Source organism: Bufo bufo, chromosome 9 (assembly GCF_905171765.1).
Source record: "Bufo bufo chromosome 9, aBufBuf1.1, whole genome shotgun sequence".
In the NCBI taxonomy this organism is placed as follows: Eukaryota; Metazoa; Chordata; class Amphibia; order Anura; family Bufonidae; genus Bufo; species Bufo bufo.
Window position 1 is genome coordinate 120,344,865 of NC_053397.1, and position 21,299 is coordinate 120,366,163.

Consider the following 21,299-nt stretch of genomic DNA (forward strand, 5'->3'; position numbering starts at 1 on the left):
TGCTGCAATTGTTTTTTCTTTTTTATATATATATATATATATATATATATATATGAACCTATAAACCTTATTGCACCAAGGATAGATTTTAAATAGTTTATAAAATGCTGTAAAATAAATATGTGATAAAGTAAAGTAAAATAAAAGCTTATTTACTCAATTCACTGTGGGTGGTCCTTATTATAAACTCAAGACACCTACGGAACCCAATGCCCCCATAGCCAGAATCGCCTGTAGAATGGTAGATATTGATGTCAGCATGATCCGTGGTGGCTTCTCATCAATTCCTTAATTTAAAGATTCTTTCCAATGCATTTTGGGGTGCCGGCCCCTTTAACAATGACCGCATCTTTAACAGTGACCTACACAGTGTCTGCCCCTTTAACAGTGACCTCTACAAAGCACGCCCCTTTAAGTGACCTCCACAGTGACTCCCCCTTTAACAGTGATCTCCACAGTGGCCGCCCCTTTAACAGTGACCGCACCTTTAACAGTGATCTCCACGGTGCCCACCCCTTTAAAAGTGATCTCCACAGTGGCCGCCCCTTTAACAGTGACCTCCCCTTTAACAGTGATCTCCACGGTGCCCACCCCTTTAACAGTGATATCCACAGTGGCTGCTCCTTTAACAATGACTTCTACGGTGCCAGCCTCTTTGACAGTGACCTTCACAGTGCCCGCCCCATTAACAGTGACCTCCACAGTGCCTGCCCCTTTAACAGTGACCTCCACAGTGCCCGCCCCTTTAACTGTGCCCGCCCTTTTAACATTGACCACACCTTTAACAGTGACCTTCATAGTAACTGCCCCTTTAACAGTGACCTTCAGAGTGCTCACCTTTTTAACAGTGACCTCCACATTGCTCGCCCCTTTAACAGTGACCTTCACAGTCCGACCTTTAAAAATTACCTCCACAGTCCCTGCCCCTTTAACAGTGACCACCCCTTTAACATTGACCACCCCTTTAACAGTGACCTTCACAGTGGCTGCCCCTTTAACAGTGACCTTCAGAGTGCTCGTCTTTTTAACAATGACCTCCACAGTGCCATCCCCTTTAACAGTGACCTTCATAGTGGCCGCCTCTTTTACACTGACTTCCACAGTGCCCACCCCTTTAACAGTGACCTCTGCAGTGCCTGCCCCTTTAACAGTGACCTCCACATTGCCTGCCCCTTTAACAGTGAACTCCACATCGCCCATCCGTTTTATAGTGGCCCCTGCCCCCTATGCATGTAGCAGTGTAGTTGTGCCGTCATACGTCATATGACTGAATATTTAAGGACCTGCAAACTGCTAAAAACTGTGATCAGTTGTTATGGTAACCTGGAGTTGGACCTGCGAGCTTCTATTGGCTAATAAGGGACATGTAACCGTGTAAATGGCAGTTCGGATTTAAGTGAAAGGCTTGCTGGCTTCTATTGGCTAATGCAGGTAATTTTTGGGGAATATGTCAGAAACGATATGTCCTAGAGAGCTGAGACCCGGTCTAGAACTTTCCCAGACAACTGATGTACCTCTATGCCAAATTTGGTGAAGATCTGTCCAGATGTTTGGTCGCGCATAAAGATTGTCTAGACTTTTAGACAGACAGACATAAACTCATTTTTATATATATGAGACTAGTAGAAGAACCTGGCTTCATAGATATTTACACCCCTTTAACAATGACCTCCACAGTGTCTGCCCCTTTAACATTGACCACCTCTTTAACAGTGACCTCCACAAATATATAGGCGCTGGGAGGCGCTAGGAATTGACAGTTGAGGCGCGGCTGGGCACAAAGGTATGAGAAAAAACGCTCCTTGGGCATAAAGAAATGTGATTGATAGATGAATATAAAGTTGTTTTTACATGGTTTACAATGCGGACAGGGCTTACTCTTATATCATTGGAATACACTTTAATAGATCTATGATTGTATAGGAATAACTAAATATGTTTATAGGGCCTGTCAGTGTCCCTTTAACCACCTCAGCTCCCCTAGCTTAAACCCCCTTAATGACCAGACCACTTTTTACAATTCTGCACTACACTACTTTCACGGTTTATTGCTCGATCATACAACTTACCACCCAAATGAATTTTACCTCCTTTTCTTCTCACTAATCGAGCTTTCATTTGGTGGTATTTCATTGCTGCTGACATTTTTACTTTTTTTTATATTTTTTTTGACCGAAATTTGTGAAAAAAATGAAATTTTTCACTTTCTGTTGTAAAATTTTTCAAATAAAATGCAATAAGTGTATATTTATTGGTTTGGGTAAAAGTTATAGCGTTTACAAACTATGGTGCAAAAATGTGAATTTACGCACTTTGACTTTCTGAGCACCTGTCATGTTTCCTGAGGTTCTACAATGCCCAAACAGTAGAAACACCCCACAAATGACCCCATTTCGGAAAGTAGACACACTAAGGTATTCGCTGATGGGCATAGTGAGTTCATGGAAGTTTTTATTTTTCGGCACAAGTTAGCGGAAAATGATTTTTATTTATTTTTCTTACAAAGTCTCATATTCCACTAACTTGTGACAAAAAAATAAAATTTTACATGAACTCACCATACCCCTCACGGAATACCTTGGGGTGTCTTATTTCCAAAATGGGGTCACTTGTGGGGTATTTATACTGCCCTGGCATTTTAGGGGACCTAAAGCGTGAGAAGTAGTTTAGAATCCAAATGCGTAAAAAATGCCCTGTGAAATCGTAAAGATACTCATTGGAATTTGGGCCCCTTTGCGCACCTAGGCTGCAAAAAAGTGTCACACATGTGGTATCGCCGTACTCAGGCGAAGTAGGGCAATGTGTTTTGGGGTGTATTTTTACATATACCCATACTGTGTGAGATAAATATCTCTGTAAAAGACAACTTTTCCCATTTTTTTATACAAAGTTGTCATTTTACAGAGATATTTCTCTCACCCAGCATGGGTATATGTAAAAATACACCCCAAAATACATTGCCCTACTTTTTCTGAGTACGGCGATACCACATGTGTGACATTTTTTTGCAGCCTAGGTACACAAAGAGTACCTTTTAGGAGGGCATTTTTAGGCATTTGGATTCCAGACTTCCTTTCACGCTTTAGGGCCCCTAAAATGCCAGGGCAGTATAAATACCCCACATGTGACCCCATTTTGGAAAGAAGACACCCCAAGGTATTCCGTGAGGGGCATGGCGAGTTCCTAGAATATTATTTTTTTGGCACAAGTTAGCAGAAAATGATTTTGTAAGAGAAAAAAAAACAACAAAAAAAAACATTTTCCGCTAACTTGTGGCAAAAGAAAATATTCTAGGAACTCGCTATGCCCCTCACGGAATACCTTGGGGTGTCTTCTTTCCAAAATGGGGTCACTTGTGGGGTATTTATACTGCCCTGGCATTTTAGGGGCCCTAAAGAGTGAGAAGAAGTCTGGAATATAAATGTCTAAAAAATGTTACGCATTTGGATTCTGTGAGGGGTATGGTGAGTTCATGTGAGATTTTATTTTTTGTCACAAGTTAGTGGAATATGAGACTTTGTAAGAAAAAAAAAAAATAATTTCCGCTAATTTGTGCAAAAAAAAAAAATCTTCTATGAACTCGCCATGCCCCTCAAAAGTGATCTTTATAGTACCGCAGCGATTTTATGGTGTTTTTGCAGTGATCAGAAAAAAAAATTCTGTCACTGCGGTGGGGCGGACTGAACGCAAGTGTGCACACAAAATCAGGCCTTATCGGGCGAACACTGCGTTTTTTGTAGAGCCTATAGAACAAGTCCTATTCTTGTCCGCAATTGCGGACAAGAAAAGGCATTTTCTATATAGTTCTGGCAATGTGCGGATCCACAAAATGTGGAAAGCACATTGCCGGTGTCCGTGTTTTGCAGATCCGCAGTGTCCGTGTTTTGCGGATCTGCGGATCCGCAAAACACATACGGATGTCTGAATGGAGCCTTACAGGGGGGTGATCAATGACAGGGGGGTGATCAGGGGTTAATAAGGGGTTAATAAGTGACAGGGGGGGGGTGTAGTGTAGTGTGGTGCTTGGTGCTACTTACAGCAAAAGCGACCACCAGAGGACCAGGTAGCAGGTATATCAGACGCTGTTAACAAAACAGTGTGATATACCTTTCAAGGTTTAAAAAAATCGCATCTACAGCCTGCCAGCGAATGATCGACGCTGGCAGGCTGTAGATCAACTCGTTTACCTTCCGTTCACAGGAAATCTCACGATGCGTCTAGGAGGAATAACCCGGCCGCCCACAGGATGCATCCCTGCGTTAGGCGGTCGGGAGGCGGTTAAGATAGGGAAGAGCTTGGTTCCGTATTTTGGATGTATAGGTTTTACCACGATCCCTGTTCAATATTGGGGGGCTGGTGCTGCCAACTTATTCATGGCACAGTGGGAAGCAGAGGTCATTCAGCCACTGCTGGGGACAAGTCTGGTGCTATGGCGGCGATAAATAGATGATATCATCTCTATATGGCGTGATACAGCAGAAACATTGAACAACTTTTTTGAGAGTATAAACTCCAATGATAAAAATCTCAGATTCACTTCAACCACTAAGTAACACTAACATACAGTTTCTAGATCTTGATATTAAAGTGGAAGAGCAGAGATTAGTGTGTAGTACTTACCGTAAGCCAGTAGAGAAAAACAGCTTCATTTTCTATTCTAGCTGTCACTTGCCTAGATGGCTGATTAATGTCCCTAAGGCCTCATGCACACGGCCGTTGTTTTGGTCCGCGTCCGAGCTCGGGCGCGGACCCATTCACTTCAATGGGGCTGCACAAGATGCGGACAGCACTCCGTGTGCTGTCCGCATCCCTTGCTCCGTTCCGCGGCCCCGCAAAAAAAATATAACCTGTCCTATTTTTGTCCGCAAAACGGACAAGAATAGGCAGTTATATCAATGGCCGCCCGTTCCGTTCCGCAAATTGCGGAAGGCACACGGGCAGCTTCCGTTTTTTGCGGATCCGCGGTTTGTGGACCGCAAAAAACAGCACGGTCGTGTGCATGTAGCCTTAGAGCCAGTTCAGAAGATTGAAGCGCAACTGCACTCAGGATAAACAATTCGAAGAAGAGGCCAGGGATTTAAAACAGCAATTTCTCAACAAACAATATCCCGGACATCTATTGGAAGAATCACTAAATCAAGTCAGAGTAATGAAAAGAAAGGATTTCTTTGTCCATAATCAGGAATAAAAAATAGAAGAAACTCTTAAAATGATTCTACCATTTCATGCACAATATAAGACAACAGAGAGGATTATTAAAAAATACTGGCACCATCTACTTGATAATAGAGTGATTGGATCCATACTTACAAATACACCCCAGATCACATATACCAGGGTTCCAAATTTGGGCCTAAAAATAGCCCCTTCAGTTAATAAGAAGAAGACTACAATAAAAAAACAACACTGTCTATCTCTGAATGGGTTCCACAGATGTGGACGATATTCTCATTGTAGAATTACCTCCTTTCAAAAGAAAATCTTGAGGGTATGTTCCACACAAAATTATTTTTGTCTAGACATTAAAGAAGGTCTCACATGTGATTCCACAAACATAATATACTTAATCCAGTGTCCATGTCATAAACAGAATGTGGGTAGAACCAAAAGAACTTTGAAGAAGATAATAGCTAAACATGTTACGAATATCAAAAAGAGATTTGAGCTACATTCCCTATCGAAACATAAGGACCATCACGGTAGTGACCCTTCCACCCTCACATACATGGCACTTCATAGAGTTAGAAAATCATGAAGGGGGGTGGGGAATTACATCGCACAGATGTCCAGGACAGAGTCGAAAAGAATCTTCGACTTTGACACTTTAATCCCAAGAGGCCTGAACGCCGAAATGGAATTGTTTGGCTTTTTGTAATTGGGGTGGGGGCCTATTGGGGATGGGACATATGCGTCCGGCTGTTTACCATGACCCAGATCAGATTTTTACCATTACCAAGACGGTAGTACCACCCATCTTTATCCCTTCATCCCTTTATTCTTTGCAACATTCAACATAAGTACCTGGAAACGAAATAATATTACATATATATCCAATGGAACTCCTTGGATGATCCTTTTTTGAGATTTGATATGATCCTTTTGAAGTCTGATACAGATTCTCCAGATTACCAATCCGTCTTGTGACATATTTAGTTTTTTAACAAAAACGCATTGAAAAAGCACAACTGCTGCATGTGCGTTTTCTGGCATTTTATATGTATACTTATGTGCTCAATACTTTAATGTATTTTTATTTCAATCTGATTCATATTTTAGTTTATTTACTTTTCTGGCCGATATTTTAGTTTATTAATTGTTCTGGTCGATGTTTCAAGTAATATAGTGCAGTCTGAGGAGATGTGGTAATTTTTTTTGTAACACGACTAGTGAATACTTAGGATTCCATAAAAACGCATTGAAAACACACAACAGCCGCATGTGCGTTTTTTGGCATTTTATATGTACTTTTATGGGCCTAATACTATAATGTATTGTTATTCAACCCTGACTTGGATTCGATGTTTCAAGTGATACAGTGAACTTTTAGGGGTTATGCTGAACTTTTTGGCGATTACTTGAGAACATATGGACAAATGGAGAAGTGTGACCTCGGAATCCAATCAGAAATTGGGATTCACATCCACATCTTCTTGAAATCCCTCGCTGTCCCAGAATACATTGTGCTACTTATGGATACCATATAAAAGGAAGCCATTTGACTCCAACTGTTCATCTACTGAAGAAGGGTCTTCTTACCCGAAACGCATCTGGTATCGAACAGTGAGGGATTAATTCAAAGACTGAACGACATCCATGTCATCGATCCGGGAGAGATTGGCAGCACCAACCCTCCAATATTGAACAGGGATCGTGGTGAAACCTATACATCCAAAATATGGAACCAAGCTCCTCCCTATCTTAAGAGTCACGTGAGACACCTGCAGACCACGTGGGATGCCACACAGGTCCTTGTGCTCTACAGCCAGACTCTGAACACGGAGCCCCGAAGTAACTACAGAGTGGTAAAATACACTACCCTATATACTACTACTACTATTTAAACTGCAAGCGGGACACAGTGGAAATTCAGGAACTGGCAGGAACCCCACCAGTTTTTCCGGTATACGGGTCTTCCAGTACCCTGTCCCTACTCTTGTAATGTTCACTTGGCCAGGGTGTATATACATCCCAGTGTGCAATTGTATATCTCATCGTGCTCGATATAAACTTTGACATTAACTTTGTCACAATTAACCATCTTATTCGAAAATCTTGGGATTCACATATAGGAAATCAATACACCCATCTATATTGTTCTAAGGGACTTTGTTTTCTCAGTATCCCATACATGGGACATCTTGGACTCAGTTACAAACATCACACGCATGTTCAGACAAGCCACGTCTGCATTCACCTTCATGGTCATCGGCAGTGATGGCCAGTTCGCCGTGTTCGCCCGCGAACACATGCGGGCTGCCATCTTAACTCACAAGTCCTTACCTGTGCCTGTGCGAAAGCCAGTCTGAAACAAATGCGGTCACCGGGAGCAGGCAGTTCCGAGAACAGCCGCCGGGGGCCTTCATCGGGCTGTTCTCGGAACTGCCTGCTCCCGGTGACCGCATTTGTTTGAGACCGGCTCGCCCACAGGCACAGGTCAGGACTGACCTGTGCATCGCCGGACTTGTGAGTTAGGATGGCAGCTCGCATGTGTTTGCGGGCGAACACAGCGAACTGGCCATCACTGGTTATCGGTATACCAAGAAATATCTAAATATATAGAGGTATATATAGCGGTCATCCAGTCTATACAATATTGCTCCTTTTAAGCCCTATGTTTTTATGTATATATATATCCAGTAATTTATTGTTTTTATTATATAATAAATATTTTTTATATTCAATAGCCCTCCTGATTGCCAAATAACGAGTGCCCCCATCATTCCATTTTTACTATAGATATATACACTCACCTAAAGAATTATTAGGAACACCTGTTCTATTTCTCATTAATGCAATTATCTAGTCAACCAATAACATGGCAGTTGCTTCAATGCATTTAAAGGGGGTGGTCCTGGTCAAGACAATCTCCTGAACTCCAAACTGAATGTCAGAATGGGAAAGAAAGGTGATTTAAGCAATTTTGAGCGTGGCATGGTTGTTGGTGCCAGACGGGCCGGTCTGAGTATTTCACAATCTTCTCAGTTACTGGGATTTTCACGCACAACCATTTCTAGGGTTTACAAAGAATGGTGTGAAAAGGGAAAAACATCCAGTATGCGGCAGTCCTGTGGGCAAAAATGCCTTATGGATGCTAGAGGTCAGAGGAGAATGGGCCGACTGATTCAAGCTGATAGAAGAGCAATGTTGACTGAAATAACCACTCGTTACAACCAAGCTATGCAGAAAAGCATTTGTGAAGCCACAACATGCACAACCTTGAGGCGGATGTGCTACAACAGCAGAAGACCCCACCGGGTACCACTCATCTCCACTACAAATAGGAAAAAGAGGCTACAATTTGCACGAGCTCACCAAAATTGGACTGTTGAAGACTGGAAAAATGTTGCCTGGTCTGATGAGTCTCGATTTCTGTTTAGACATTCAAATGGAAGAGTCCGAATTTGGCGTAAACAGAATGAGAACATGTATCCATCCTCTGATGGCTACTTCCAGCAGGATAATGCACCGTGTCACAAAGCTCGAATCATTTCAAATTGGTTTCTTGAACATGACAATGAGTTCACTGTACTAAAATGGCCCCCACAGTCACCAGATCTCAACCCAATAGAGCATCTTTGGGATGTGGTAGAACGGGAGCTTCGTGTCCTGGATGTGAATCCCTCAAATCTCCATCAACTGCAAGATGCTATCCTATCAATATGGGCCAACATTTCTAAAGAATGCTATCAGCACCTTGTTGAATCAATGCCACGTGGAATTAAGGCAGTTCTGAAGGCAAAAGGGGGTCCAACACCGTATTAGTATGGTGTTCCTAATAATTCTTTAGGTGAGTGTATATATATATATATATATACAGGGAGTGCAGAATTATTAGGCAAGTTGTATTTTTGAGGATTAATTTTATTATTGAACAACAACCATGTTCTCAATGAACCCAAAAAACTCATTAATATCAAAGCTGAATATTTTAGGAAGTAGTTTTTAGTTTGTTTTTAGTTTTAGCTATTTTAGGGGGATATCTGTGTGTGCAGGTGACTATTACTGTGCATAATTATTAGGCAACTTAACAAAAAACAAATATATACCCATTTCAATTATTTATTTTTACCAGTGAAACCAATATAACATCTCAACATTCACAAATATACATTTCTGACATTCAAAAACAAAACAAAAACAAATCAGTGACCAATATAGCCACCTTTCTTTGCAAGGACACTCAAAAGCCTGCCATCCATGGATTCTGTCAGTGTTTTGATCTGTTCACCATCAACATTGCGTGCAGCAGCAACCACAGCCTCCCAGACACTGTTCAGAGAGGTGTACTGTTTTCCCTCCTTGTAAATCTCACATTTGATGATGGACCACAGGTTCTCAATGGGGTTCAGATCAGGTGAACAAGGAGGCCATGTCATTAGATTTTCTTCTTTTATACCCTTTCTTGCCAGCCACGCTGTGGAGTACTTGGACGCGTGTGATGGAGCATTGTCCTGCATGAAAATCATGTTTTTCTTGAAGGATGCAGACTTCTTCCTGTACCACTGCTTGAAGAAGGTGTCTTCCAGAAACTGGCAGTAGGACTGGGAGTTGAGCTTGACTCCATCCTCAACCCGAAAAGGCCCCACAAGCTCATCTTTGATGATACCAGCCCAAACCAGTACTCCACCTCCACCTTGCTGGCGTCTGAGTCGGACTGGAGCTCTCTGCCCTTTACCAATCCAGCCACGGGCCCATCCATCTGGCCCATCAAGACTCACTCTCATTTCATCAGTCCATAAAACCTTAGAAAAATCAGTCTTGAGATATTTCTTGGCCCAGTCTTGACGTTTCAGCTTGTGTGTCTTGTTCAGTGGTGGTCGTCTTTCAGCCTTTCTTACCTTGGCCATGTCTCTGAGTATTGCACACCTTGTGCTTTTGGGCACTCCAGTGATGTTGCAGCTCTGAAATATGGCCAAACTGGTGGCAAGTGGCATCTTGGCAGCTGCACGCTTGACTTTTCTCAGTTCATGGGCAGTTATTTTGCGCCTTGGTTTTTCCACACGCTTCTTGCGACCCTGTTGACTATTTTGAATGAAACGCTTGATTGTTCGATGATCACGCTTCAGAAGCTTTGCAATTTTAAGAGTGCTGCATCCCTCTGCAAGATATCTCACTATTTTTGACTTTTCTGAGCCTGTCAAGTCCTTCTTTTGACCCATTTTGCCAAAGGAAAGGAAGCTGCCTAATAATTATGCACACCTGATATAGGGTGTTGATGTCATTAGACCACACTCCTTCTCATTACAGAGATGCACATCACCTAATATGCTTAATTGGTAGTAGGCTTTCGAGCCTATACAGCTTGGAGTAAGACAACATGCATAAAGAGGATGATGTGGTCAAAATACTCATTTGCCTAATAATTCTGCACGCAGTGTATATAATCCCAAAAACGAGGCAGCACTCCGACTTCAGGTGAAAAGGTGATGATCCAATTCATAATAAAGAATCTCCATAATTGTAGTGAATACATAATAAATATGGCACATAATCAAAATGTTGATATGTGAGCCTGTGCATTAGTGCTGAAGTGCAAGTGCATAATATCTAAAGGGTTAAAAATGCATCCTCAACTGATTTAAATGCAGCTGTATTAAGTCTAATATACTTCAAAAACTAAAACCAGCTTACCGTAGGTGGTTCAGTGTGGCCGCATGTACTCGGCGTCCCTGTGTGCGCATTGCGCAAGCATGGGGCCCGACAATCCGCGCCATCCTCCCAGACGTGAGGAGGAAAGGAGCAAACCATGTGACTCCACCCAAGCCAATCACCACAGGGGTGTGTCCGGTCACATATCAAAGAAGGATAAATGTGTATAAATAAGGGCATCAGTGGGACCATCTAGATACGTTTAATCAGCAAGGGCTGACAGATCTATTATGACCAAAGATTCAATGTAAGTGTGATTGTGAAAACTTGGATGGCACATCTAGTGTCGCCGCGGCATCCATCATGGTGACATTGTGGCACATATTTTTATGCAATGTGTCGCCCAACGTGTCAGGCGACCAGAAGCAAGGTGACATGCCATCCACTATCACAAAGACCAAGATGCATATTAAGCTGACTGGGGGGAGTGGAAAACATTCCTAACAACTCATGACTACAGTGTAAATTGGTGCAGTGTGAGACAAGGGCCACAGTAGCGGATCTCTAGGCTCTCGCCTTTATGACAACCAGGAATGGGACACACCTGTGACCCACTCCAGATGTCAAATTTACACCAATTGAAACAGTCACCAATCAGGCAATCAAATCAGACAGATGTCAGAGAAATAACAGAAACGTAGATGAGATCACTGATGTCCTATAATTCTTCAAACAAATATGATAAGTAACAAGAACCATGATGAGCGGAGACAGAGAACCACTTCTGGCATCGCTGGACTGGTAGCAACAAAGGACTTCCATAAATATCTACAAAAACTAGAAAGAAAGAAAATTAGTGAAAATTATATGACTGGCACTATTGCATAATCCTAAAGCCAGGCTGGACAAATTGTATCTCACCACAAAAATGGGACGAACAGCACCTATCTATTAAAAAGATCCCATTTAAATTCTGTGTTCAGACCATCAGGTTTTAATGTGCGTAAATGATGTATCCATATCAATTCACGCTGTTTTGGTGCCAATTCTCTATTACCACCTCTTTTAAGAGGGTGAATATGGTCAATAATTCTAAACTTAAGATCTTTTTCTCTGTATCCAACATCAGCAAAGTGTTTGGACACAGGAAGATCTTTCCTTTTTTGACGAATAGTGTACCTGTGCTGGTTGAGATGTGTTTTTACTTTCAATAAGTTTTTATTATCAGAGAAAGTGTTCACATCCGTGATATACATTTTACAAGTACAACGGTATCAAATAAACACATATCTCCAATGTTTTCTTTTTCACAAAATCCAAATGATAACACAAATCATTAAATCATAGAATGCTCATACATCAAGTAATGTAGAACAAAATCAAATCAAATCAAAGTCATGTCTACAAAATGTCAGTTCAGTGCTAACATGTTTTAAGAAATATTGAGTTATGCTTAGATCATCCCAAATTGTCACCACCAGACATCTGAGAAGCTCTGACAGACATCCTTAAGAACCTCCTCCTTGAGGTTCCTTTTGTTTTGCTTTCATTTTCTCATCTCGTTAGCCTCTCTCAGCTGTCATGTAGTTGCACTGATTGCATCCCTTTAAATCCCTTCCCATACTGCATCACTTTGCGGTTTATACAACTTCCTGGAGTATATGCATGCTGGATGCTACTACTGAGTCTTCTACAGATAAGTTTTGTTTATTCATTTGTATTTTCCTGTTTGCTGAATCCCAGGAGACCCTGACTCCCTCTGTATCAAGTGTAGGGAGCCGGTGGTCGCGTCCCCTCACTATTATAGGGTGTTCAGGGGTTATTCAGTCGAGGTACGAGGATATGCGATCTTCTACCATTGAGAATTTTGCATAGGCTGAGCAGTTTAGGGAGAGAGCCAGGTCTGTTGCAGGGCTATCCCTTTGGTTCCTTAGTTTTGGATCCAGTCAGCCGGATCTTCCTTTTGTGTCTTCTAGTTTGCTGTACACCTTCCGTGACATTATAAACCGCCAAAACCGTCTTAAGCATGAATCCGGTTTCAACCTTGATTGACCGCATGCAGGGTCTTTCACTGGAGGTAGAAGATCTCCAGAAAACTGTCTCTCAGTTTGAGATGACCGTTTCTGCTTGCGTTCATAGAGTTTGTTCTGAGCCTAAGATCTCGCTTCCGGATACGTTTTCCGGGGGTAGTGAGAATTTTGTTCGTTTTAGAGAGGCTTGCAAACTCCAATTTCGCTTACTTCCCCATTCCTCTGGTGATGAGGAGCGGAGGGTGGGGATCATCATCTCGCTGCTCAGGGATAACGCTCAGTCTTGGGCTTTTTTGCTGCCGGTGGGGGCACGGCCCCTCCGTTCAGTGGATGAATTTTTTTTAGCCCTGGGTCAGATATATGATGATCCGGATCGTATTGCTCTGGCTGAGTCTAGACTACGTCTTTTATGCCAGGGTAAACAATCCGCAGAGATATACTGCTCAGAATTTCGGAGATGGGCAGCTGATACTGGTTGGAATGATGCTGCACTCCGAAGTCAATTTTGCCATGGTCTTTCAGAGGGATTGAAAGATGCATTTGCCTTTCATGAGAGACCTACCTCCTTCGACTCTGCCATGTCTCGGGCCGTTCGTATTGACAGGTGTCTTAGAGAGAGAGGAGAGATCACTCCTTCCTGTCATACTCAGTCCAAGGACAGTGCGGCAGTCTCATTCAGTGCACAGGGGTCTCAGTCGCTCTCAATCCCTTCTGAGCAGGGGCCCATGCAGCTGGGTTTGCTTGCCTCTGACAAGGGGATTCAGATCTCATGGGAAGGTTTGTTTCTGTTGTGGAGGTATAAATCATTTGGCAAATGTTTGTCCCTCTAGGAGATTCAGGCAGTTTTTTGAAAGTAATAAAGAAACAAAAAGAAATAAATCCTCTAAAAACATTCCATCTGTTACTATTGGCAAGGTTGATGCGGAAATTGAAGGTTTTCCGTTTGCTTGTAGTTCCCGTTTTGTCCTACCTGCCAGGGTGGCGCTAGAGAGCAAGAATATTTTTTGTGAGATTTTTGTAGATAGTGGAGCAGCTGTCAATCTTATTGATAATCAATTTGCTATAACTCATGGTTTCCAGGTATGCATGTTGGGAAAGCATATACCTGTTTTTGCTATTGATTCCATTCCACTTTCTCAGAAATCGTTAAAGGGCATAGTTCACAATATCCGTTTGATTGTGAGTGATACTCATGTTGAGGATGTGTCATGTTTCGTCCTAAACGGGTTGCCTACTCCTCTAGTGTTGGGGCTACCCTGGCTCACTAAACATAACCCCACCATTGATTGGCAAGCGAGGCAAATAAATGGTTGGAGTGACTTTTGCAGAGAGAATTGCCTCACAACATCTGTTTCAGAGGTTTCTACTAAGACTGTACAATCTTTTCTCTCAGAATTTTCGGATGTGTTTTCTGAGAGTGCTGTTCAGGAATTGCCCCCTCACAGGGAGTACGATTGTCCTATTAATCTCACTCCAGGCGCCAAGCTGCCTAAATCTCGTTTATACAATCTCTCCCAACCTGAAAGGGTCGCTATGCGTGCTTATATCTCTGAGAGTCTGAGAAAGGGACACATACGACCCTCGAAGTCACCTGTTGCCGCTGGTTTTTTCTTTGTTAAGAAAAAAGATGGTTCTTGAAGACCATGTCTGGATTTCAGGGAGCTGAACAGTATCACAATTCGTGACCCTTATCCGCTTCCTCTGATCCCGGACCTGTTTAACCAGATTGTGGGGGCTAAAGTTTTTTCCAAATTGGATCTAAGAGGGGCATTCAACCTGGTCAGGGTCAGAGAAGGAGACGAATGGAAGACGGCCTTCAATACCCCTGAGGGCCATTTTGAGAATTTGGTTTTGCCTTTTGGTTTGATGAATGCTCCAGACATTTTTCAGCATTTTGTGAACTGCATTTTTTATCATTTAATGGGGAAATTTGTATTAGTGTATCTGGATGACATTTTGATTTTTTCTCCTGATTTCAAAACTCAAAAGGAACATTTACGTCAGGTCTTGCTCATCTTGCGGGAGAATAAATTGTACGCTAAACTGGAAAAATGTGTGTTTGCGGTTCCAGAAATTCAATTTCTGGGGTTTCTTCTCTCCGCTTCTGGTTTTCGCATGGACCCCGAGAAGGTCCGCGCTGTGCTTGAGTGGGAGCTTCCTGAGAATCAGAAGGCGCTGATGCGTTTTCTGGGTTTTGCCAATTATTACAGGAAGTTTATTTTGAATTATTCCTCTGTTGTTAAACCACTCACTGATATGACTAGAAAGGGGGTAGATTTCTCCTCCTGGTCGGTAGAGGCACGTAAGGCCTTTTCTAATATCAAGGAGAGTTTTGCTTCCGCTCCCATCTTGGTACAACCTGATATTTCTCTACCCTTCATAGTTGAGGTTGATGCTTCTGAGGTGGGTGTGGGTGCGGTCTTGTCTCAGGGTCCCTCTCCTGCCAAATAGGGACCGTGTGCCTTTTTCTCGAAGAAACTCTCCTCCGCAGAGAAAAAATTACGATATGGGAGATAGGGAGTTGTTGGCCATCAAGTTAGCTTTTGAGGAATGGCGCCATTGGCTAGAGGGAGCCAGACACCCTATTACCGTGTTTACTGACCATAAGAATCTGGCCTACTTGGAGTCAGCCAAGCGTCTGAACCCGAGACAGGCCAGATGGTCTTTGTTCTTTTCAAGGTTTAATTTTGTTGTCACCTTCCGCCCTGGGGTTAAGAATGTGAAGGCGGATGCCTTGTCACGTTGTTTTCCGGGAGGTGGGAATTTTGAAGACCCGGGTCCCATTTTGGCTGAAGGTGTGGTGGTTTCTGCTCTTTATCCTGAATTGGAGGCAGAGGTTCAGGTAGCCCAGTCAGAGGCTCCTGATCTTTGTCCTCCTGGGAGGTTGTTTGTGCCTCTCGCTTTAAGACACAGGATTTTTAAGGAGCACCACGATACTGTCCTTGCTGGGCACCCGGGGGCAAGAGCCACAGTGGATCTCATCGCTCGGAGATTCTGGTGGCCGGCGCTTCGTAAGTCGGTTGAAGGTTTTGTGGCAGCCTGCGAGACCTGCGCTCGTGCCAAAGTCCCTCATTCACGGCCATCAGGTCCTCTCCTTCCGTTACCCATTCCTTCCCATCCTTGGACACATCTGTCCATGGACTTCATTACGGACCTGCCTCGTTCCTCGGGGAAGACTGTGATTCTGGTGGTGGTGAACCGTTTTAGCAAAATGGTGCATTTCATTCCTTTTCCTGGCTTGCCCAATGCTAAGATGCTGGCGCAGGCATTTATTGATCACATTGTCAAATTGCATGGTATTCCTTCAGACATAGTCTCTGATAGGGGCACACAGTTTGTTTCCAGATTCTGGAAGGCTTTCTGTTCTCGCTTGGGGGTTCGGTTGTCATTCTCTTCTGCTTTCCACCCGCAGTCGAATGGTCAGACAGAGCGCATCAATCAGAATCTGGAGACATATCTGCGCTGTTTTGTGGTGGAGACTCAGGAGGATTGGTGTTCTTTTTTGTCCCTTGCTGAGTTTGCTTTAAATAACCGTTGTCAGGAGTCCTCTGATAAGTCACCATTTTTTGGTGCATATGGGTTTCATCCGCAGTTTGGGACATTCTCTGGAGAGGCGTCTTCTGGTTTACCTGATGAGGACAGATTCTCCTCATCTTTGTCATCGATTTGGCATAAGATTCAGGATAATCTAAAGAGCATGAGTGAGAGATATAAGCGTGTGGCGGATAAGAGACGTGTACCTGGTCCGGACCTGAATGTTGGTGATCTGGTATGGTTGTCTACTAAGAATATCAAATTGAAGGTTCCCTCCTGGAAGTTGGGTCCTAAGTTTATTGGGCCTTACAAAATCTTGTCCGTCATCAATCCTGTTGCGTACCGTCTTGATCTTCCTCAGACTTGGAAGATCCATAATGTTTTTCATAAGTCCTTATTAAAACCTTATGTCCAACCCATTGTACCCTCGTCTTTGCCTCCTCCTCCGATTATGGTTGATGGTAATCTTGAATTTCAGGTCTCTAGGATTGTGGATTCTCGTGTTGTCCGCGGTTCTCTCCAGTACCTCGTTCATTGGGAGGGTTATGGTCCTGAGGAGAGGATGTGGGTCCCAGTGACGGACATTAAGGCCACTCGTCTCATCAGGGCTTTCCATAGGTCCCATCCTGAGAAGGTGGGCTCTGAGTGTCCGGAGTCCACTCGTAGAAAGAGGGGTACTGTCACCACCAGACATCTGAGAAGCTCTGACAGACGTCCTTCAGAACCTCCTCCTTGAGGTTCCTTTTGTTTTTCTTTCATTTTCTCATCTCGTTAGCCTCTCTCAGCTGTCATGTAGTTGCACTGATTGCATCCCTTTAAATCCCTTCCCCTTCTGCATCACTTTGCGGTTTATACAACTTCCTGGAGTATATGCATGCTGGATGCTACTACTGAGTCTTCTACAGATAAGTTTTGTTTATTCATTTGTATTTTCCTGACTCCCTGAGACCCTGATTCCCTCCGTATCAAGTGTAGGGAGCCGGTGGTCGTGTCCCCTCACTATTATAGGGTGTTCAGGGGTTATTTAGTCGAGGTACGAGGATATGCGATCTTCTACCATTGACAATTTTGAATAGGCTGAGCAGTTTAGGGAGAGAGCCAGGTCGGTTGCAGGGCTATCCCTTTGGTTCCTTAGTTTTGGATCCAGTCAGCCGAATCTTCCTTTTGTGTCTTCTAGTTTGCTGTACACCTTCCGTGACACAAAGACCTACTACATCATCTTGCTGCAGATGGAGTCACTGTGCATCGTTCAACCATTCGGCGCACTTTACACAAGGACATGCAGTATGAAAGAATGTGATGCAGAGGAAGCCTTTTCTCCGCCCACAGCACAAAAAGTGCCACTTGAGGTGGGCTAAAGCACATTTGGACAAGCCAGCTTCATTTTGGAATAAGGTGCTGTGGACTGATGAAACTAAAATTGAGTTATTTGGCCATAACAAGGGGCGTTATGCATGGAGGAAAAGAACACAGCATTCCAAGAAAAACACCTGCTACCTACAGTAAAATATGGTGATGCTGTGGGGCTGTGTGGCCAGTGCAGGGACTGGGAATCTTGTCAAAGTTGAGGGACGCAAGGATTCCACTCAGTATCAGCAGATTCTGGAGACCAATGTCCAGGAATCAGTGACAAAGCTGAAGCTGCACCGAGGCTGGATCTTTCAACAAGACGACCCTAAACACTGCTCAAAATCCACTAAGGCATTTATGCAGAGAACAAGTACAACGTTCTGGAATGGCCATCTCAGTCCCCAGAGCTGAATATAATTGAAAATCTGTGGTGTGACTTAAAGAGAGCTGTCCATGCTCGGAAGCCATCAAACCTGAATGAACTAAAGATGTTTTGTAAAGAGAAATGGTCCAAAATACCTTCAACCAGAATAAAGACTCTCATTGGAACCTACAGGAAGCGTTTGGAGGCTGTAATTTCTGCAAAAGGAGGATCTACTAAATATTGATTTCATTTCTTTTTTGTGGTGCCCAAATTTATGCACCTGCCTAATTTTTTTCAAACAATTTTATAGCACACTTTCTGTAAATCCAATAAACTTCATTTCAGTTCTCAAATATCACTGTGTGTGTCTCCTATATGATATATTTAACTGACATTTTTTATCGTAACAACCAACGATTTATACAGGAAAATCATGACGATTAACAAGGTTGCCCAAACTTTCGCATCCCACTGTAAGTGTTATTGATATGGACCAAATCAACTGGGAATTATTTCTATAGGCGGCCTTTATATCTGTCTTGAGTTTGAGACCCCTACTTTAAAGGCTGTAATAACTGGTGATACTACTGTTAATGGTAGCAACGTGCTGCAGGGCAGTGGTGCTACCTCTTAATCCCTGTACGTTTATTATTATAATTGCTCCAGCTTCTAGCAATAACTTTAAAGTAGGGAATTGCTTAAAAACATAGGTCCCTAATATAGTAAAGTACTGTAGCTCTAAATGTCAGCATTACTTGTATGTATTTCTACTTTTGAGCTTGCTTTGGACAGCTGAATAGCCAAACTGACATATGCTACTTTGTTTTTCCTGTAATTACAGTAGGTCAACAGATTGCTGATTAACAATTTCCCACTCTTTAGTGGAGCTGCACTTTAAAGCTTACAGTCCAATAAATGTAAGACTAGTGTGTTACAGTAAATACATTTACAAATTACATTGAAAAGCATTCAAAAATTATATTTATGCATAAAGAGGCGTTAAAAAAATTGCTTATATTCATGTACAAATTGCAAAGTAACATTTGAGTAGCACAGTTACCTCTTTCCTTTCCCTGGCTCACCTGTGAAGTTAATATCACTGTCTGTGACCCACTTGAGGAAGTCTTTCATAGTACAATAGCAGTCCCAGGGGTTGGAGCTAAGGCCTAGTGTTCGTAGACTAGGCAGCTCACTAACTGTAGTGACATCTAAGTAAGTCAGTGCAGTTCGACTGAGATCCAACTGATGAAGGCCTGTGTTGTTGGCAAAGGCATCCTTCTCAACTTCCTCCAAGTTGGGGTTGTCTGAAAGCTTTAAGACAACCAGACTTGACAAAAGATAAAAAGTACCTGTTGTAATCTTGGAAATGTTGTTGTGACTTAGGTCCAGGTAAACCAATGGCACAGCAATGAAGGTAGCTTCCAAAGAGTCTGCTAAAATATTGTGGCTGCAATCCAGGTACACCAAATCAATTAGAAGGTTGAGATCCATTGATGGAAGGTAGGTCAGATTGTTATGAGTTAGGATCAGCTGCCTAGTATCCATTGGGATACCAGTGGGAAATTCTTCAAGTTGTCTATCAGTGCAGTTTACTGAAAGATGTTCACAACTGCAGTCCTTTGGACAGCATAGGCCACTCTCTGCTAAAGTGACCGCTGTAATGAAAAAAAGGCATTTCTGACCAGCCAACTGTAACTTCTGATTGTTAATTCTTTTTTTACCCATGAGCATTATGTGTCCAGGGTGTCGTCTCCACCCAGATAAGTAGGGGAACGGAAGAATAACTATCTGAATGAGGGCCAGCCTTGTGAGCACAGTCCCCTATCACAGCAGTTGATAGTAAGGCTGCAGTCATGTCAAGCAACATGCACAGATCCCTTACCATGTTCATTGATGTGCATTGTAACTATTCTCGTTTCTCTTATTCAGAGTGTCACGTTGTTCTCATTCTTGTGGTCTCATTGACAGCCTATTTTCACTGTCTGGCTGTGAAAGTGCTGCTGCTACAAAGCCTCTTTGAACTTGAAAGTAAAGCAGACGGTTAAATAGCTGGCTCGGACACAGAAGAGGACACATCTCCTACAGTCTCAGTGGTTGCCAGTCAACACCTTTGTGACGTCAGCGGCTGTTCCAAGGCAGCTCTGCTTCTGCTCAAGTAGAACAGCTCAGGCATTGCTGATTATTTGAAAGCGTGCATCGACAAAGCAACTTACATACTTGCCATTTAAGATCTAAGAAAATACATTTGACACTATTGTGAAATATTATAGTCAAGATGTAGTTGATTAAAAGAAAGCACAGTAGTGTCCTTTGTGTGTGCTCTTGCTGTTCATTAGCAATTCATAGAGTAAAATACATTTCTTTTAGAATGTATGTTGATTACATTTCAAACACATCATTTAGATTCTGTTAAATGTACACTAATTACATAGCTACTATATGCCACAAATGTATAGCATTATTATTACATTTTGCATTAAGAAACACTGAAAGGAAAGCATTATTTAATGTGTAACTGCTGTTTCAGTTTATTTTTAAACTAGTGTTAAAAGTTTTTGTAATGTACTTTGTTAGTGAAAGATGTTTCTTTGTACTAAAGAACAGGGTGTAAAGAATCTCCTTAGCAATGCTCTGAGCATTCCTTAGAAGTGCTCATCTTCAGCATTCTACCAAACCTGTGTGTAACAGCCTGCCTCTTGTAAGTACCCCAGTGCCTGCCTCACTATACTGTATGTGAGCTATCTCTACTGTTCCCTGTCTAACTGATTTGCTACCACCACTAACTGCCGGTAGCTCTCTTCCCTGTGTGTCTCTTAGTAAGCACAGGGAAACCAGCTGGGATCAGGACTGCGATGACAGTACACTTACTGCAGCCCCACTACAGGAAATAAAAGGAGAGGAGTGGGCTGCAGTATACTGTATACATCCAAGAATGAAGTAACACTGTGTTCTATTTAGTTCAGTGCCTGCAGCACTGAACTTATTTCTACATTGTATACAGTTCACCTTTATTTGTAGAAACACTGGATGAATGCTAGTATTTTTATCTTTAGTTCTTGGAGCTCATTTAGTTCTTGGAGCCTTCCTCTGGATCAACTTACAGGATAACAGGCTGAACTGGATAGACAAATGTATTTTTTCAGCCTTACATACTATGTTACTATGTATTTATTGTTATATAAACTATTATTGTTTAAAGTAGGGTGAGGGAC

At 42.6% G+C, this 21,299-nt stretch overlaps 1 protein-coding gene across 1 annotated transcript in view; it reads right to left on the reverse strand.

Moving 5' to 3' along the window:
• LRRC52 (leucine rich repeat containing 52) overlaps nt 1-19,818 on the reverse strand; it is a 507,372-nt gene extending 487,554 nt beyond the window's left edge. The window contains exon 1 of the mRNA XM_040408770.1: nt 19,170-19,818. Within this exon, the coding sequence (XP_040264704.1) occupies nt 19,170-19,818 (649 nt within the window). The remainder of the gene's footprint in view (nt 1-19,169) is intronic.
• Nucleotides 19,819-21,299: the final 1,481 nt, after the last annotated feature.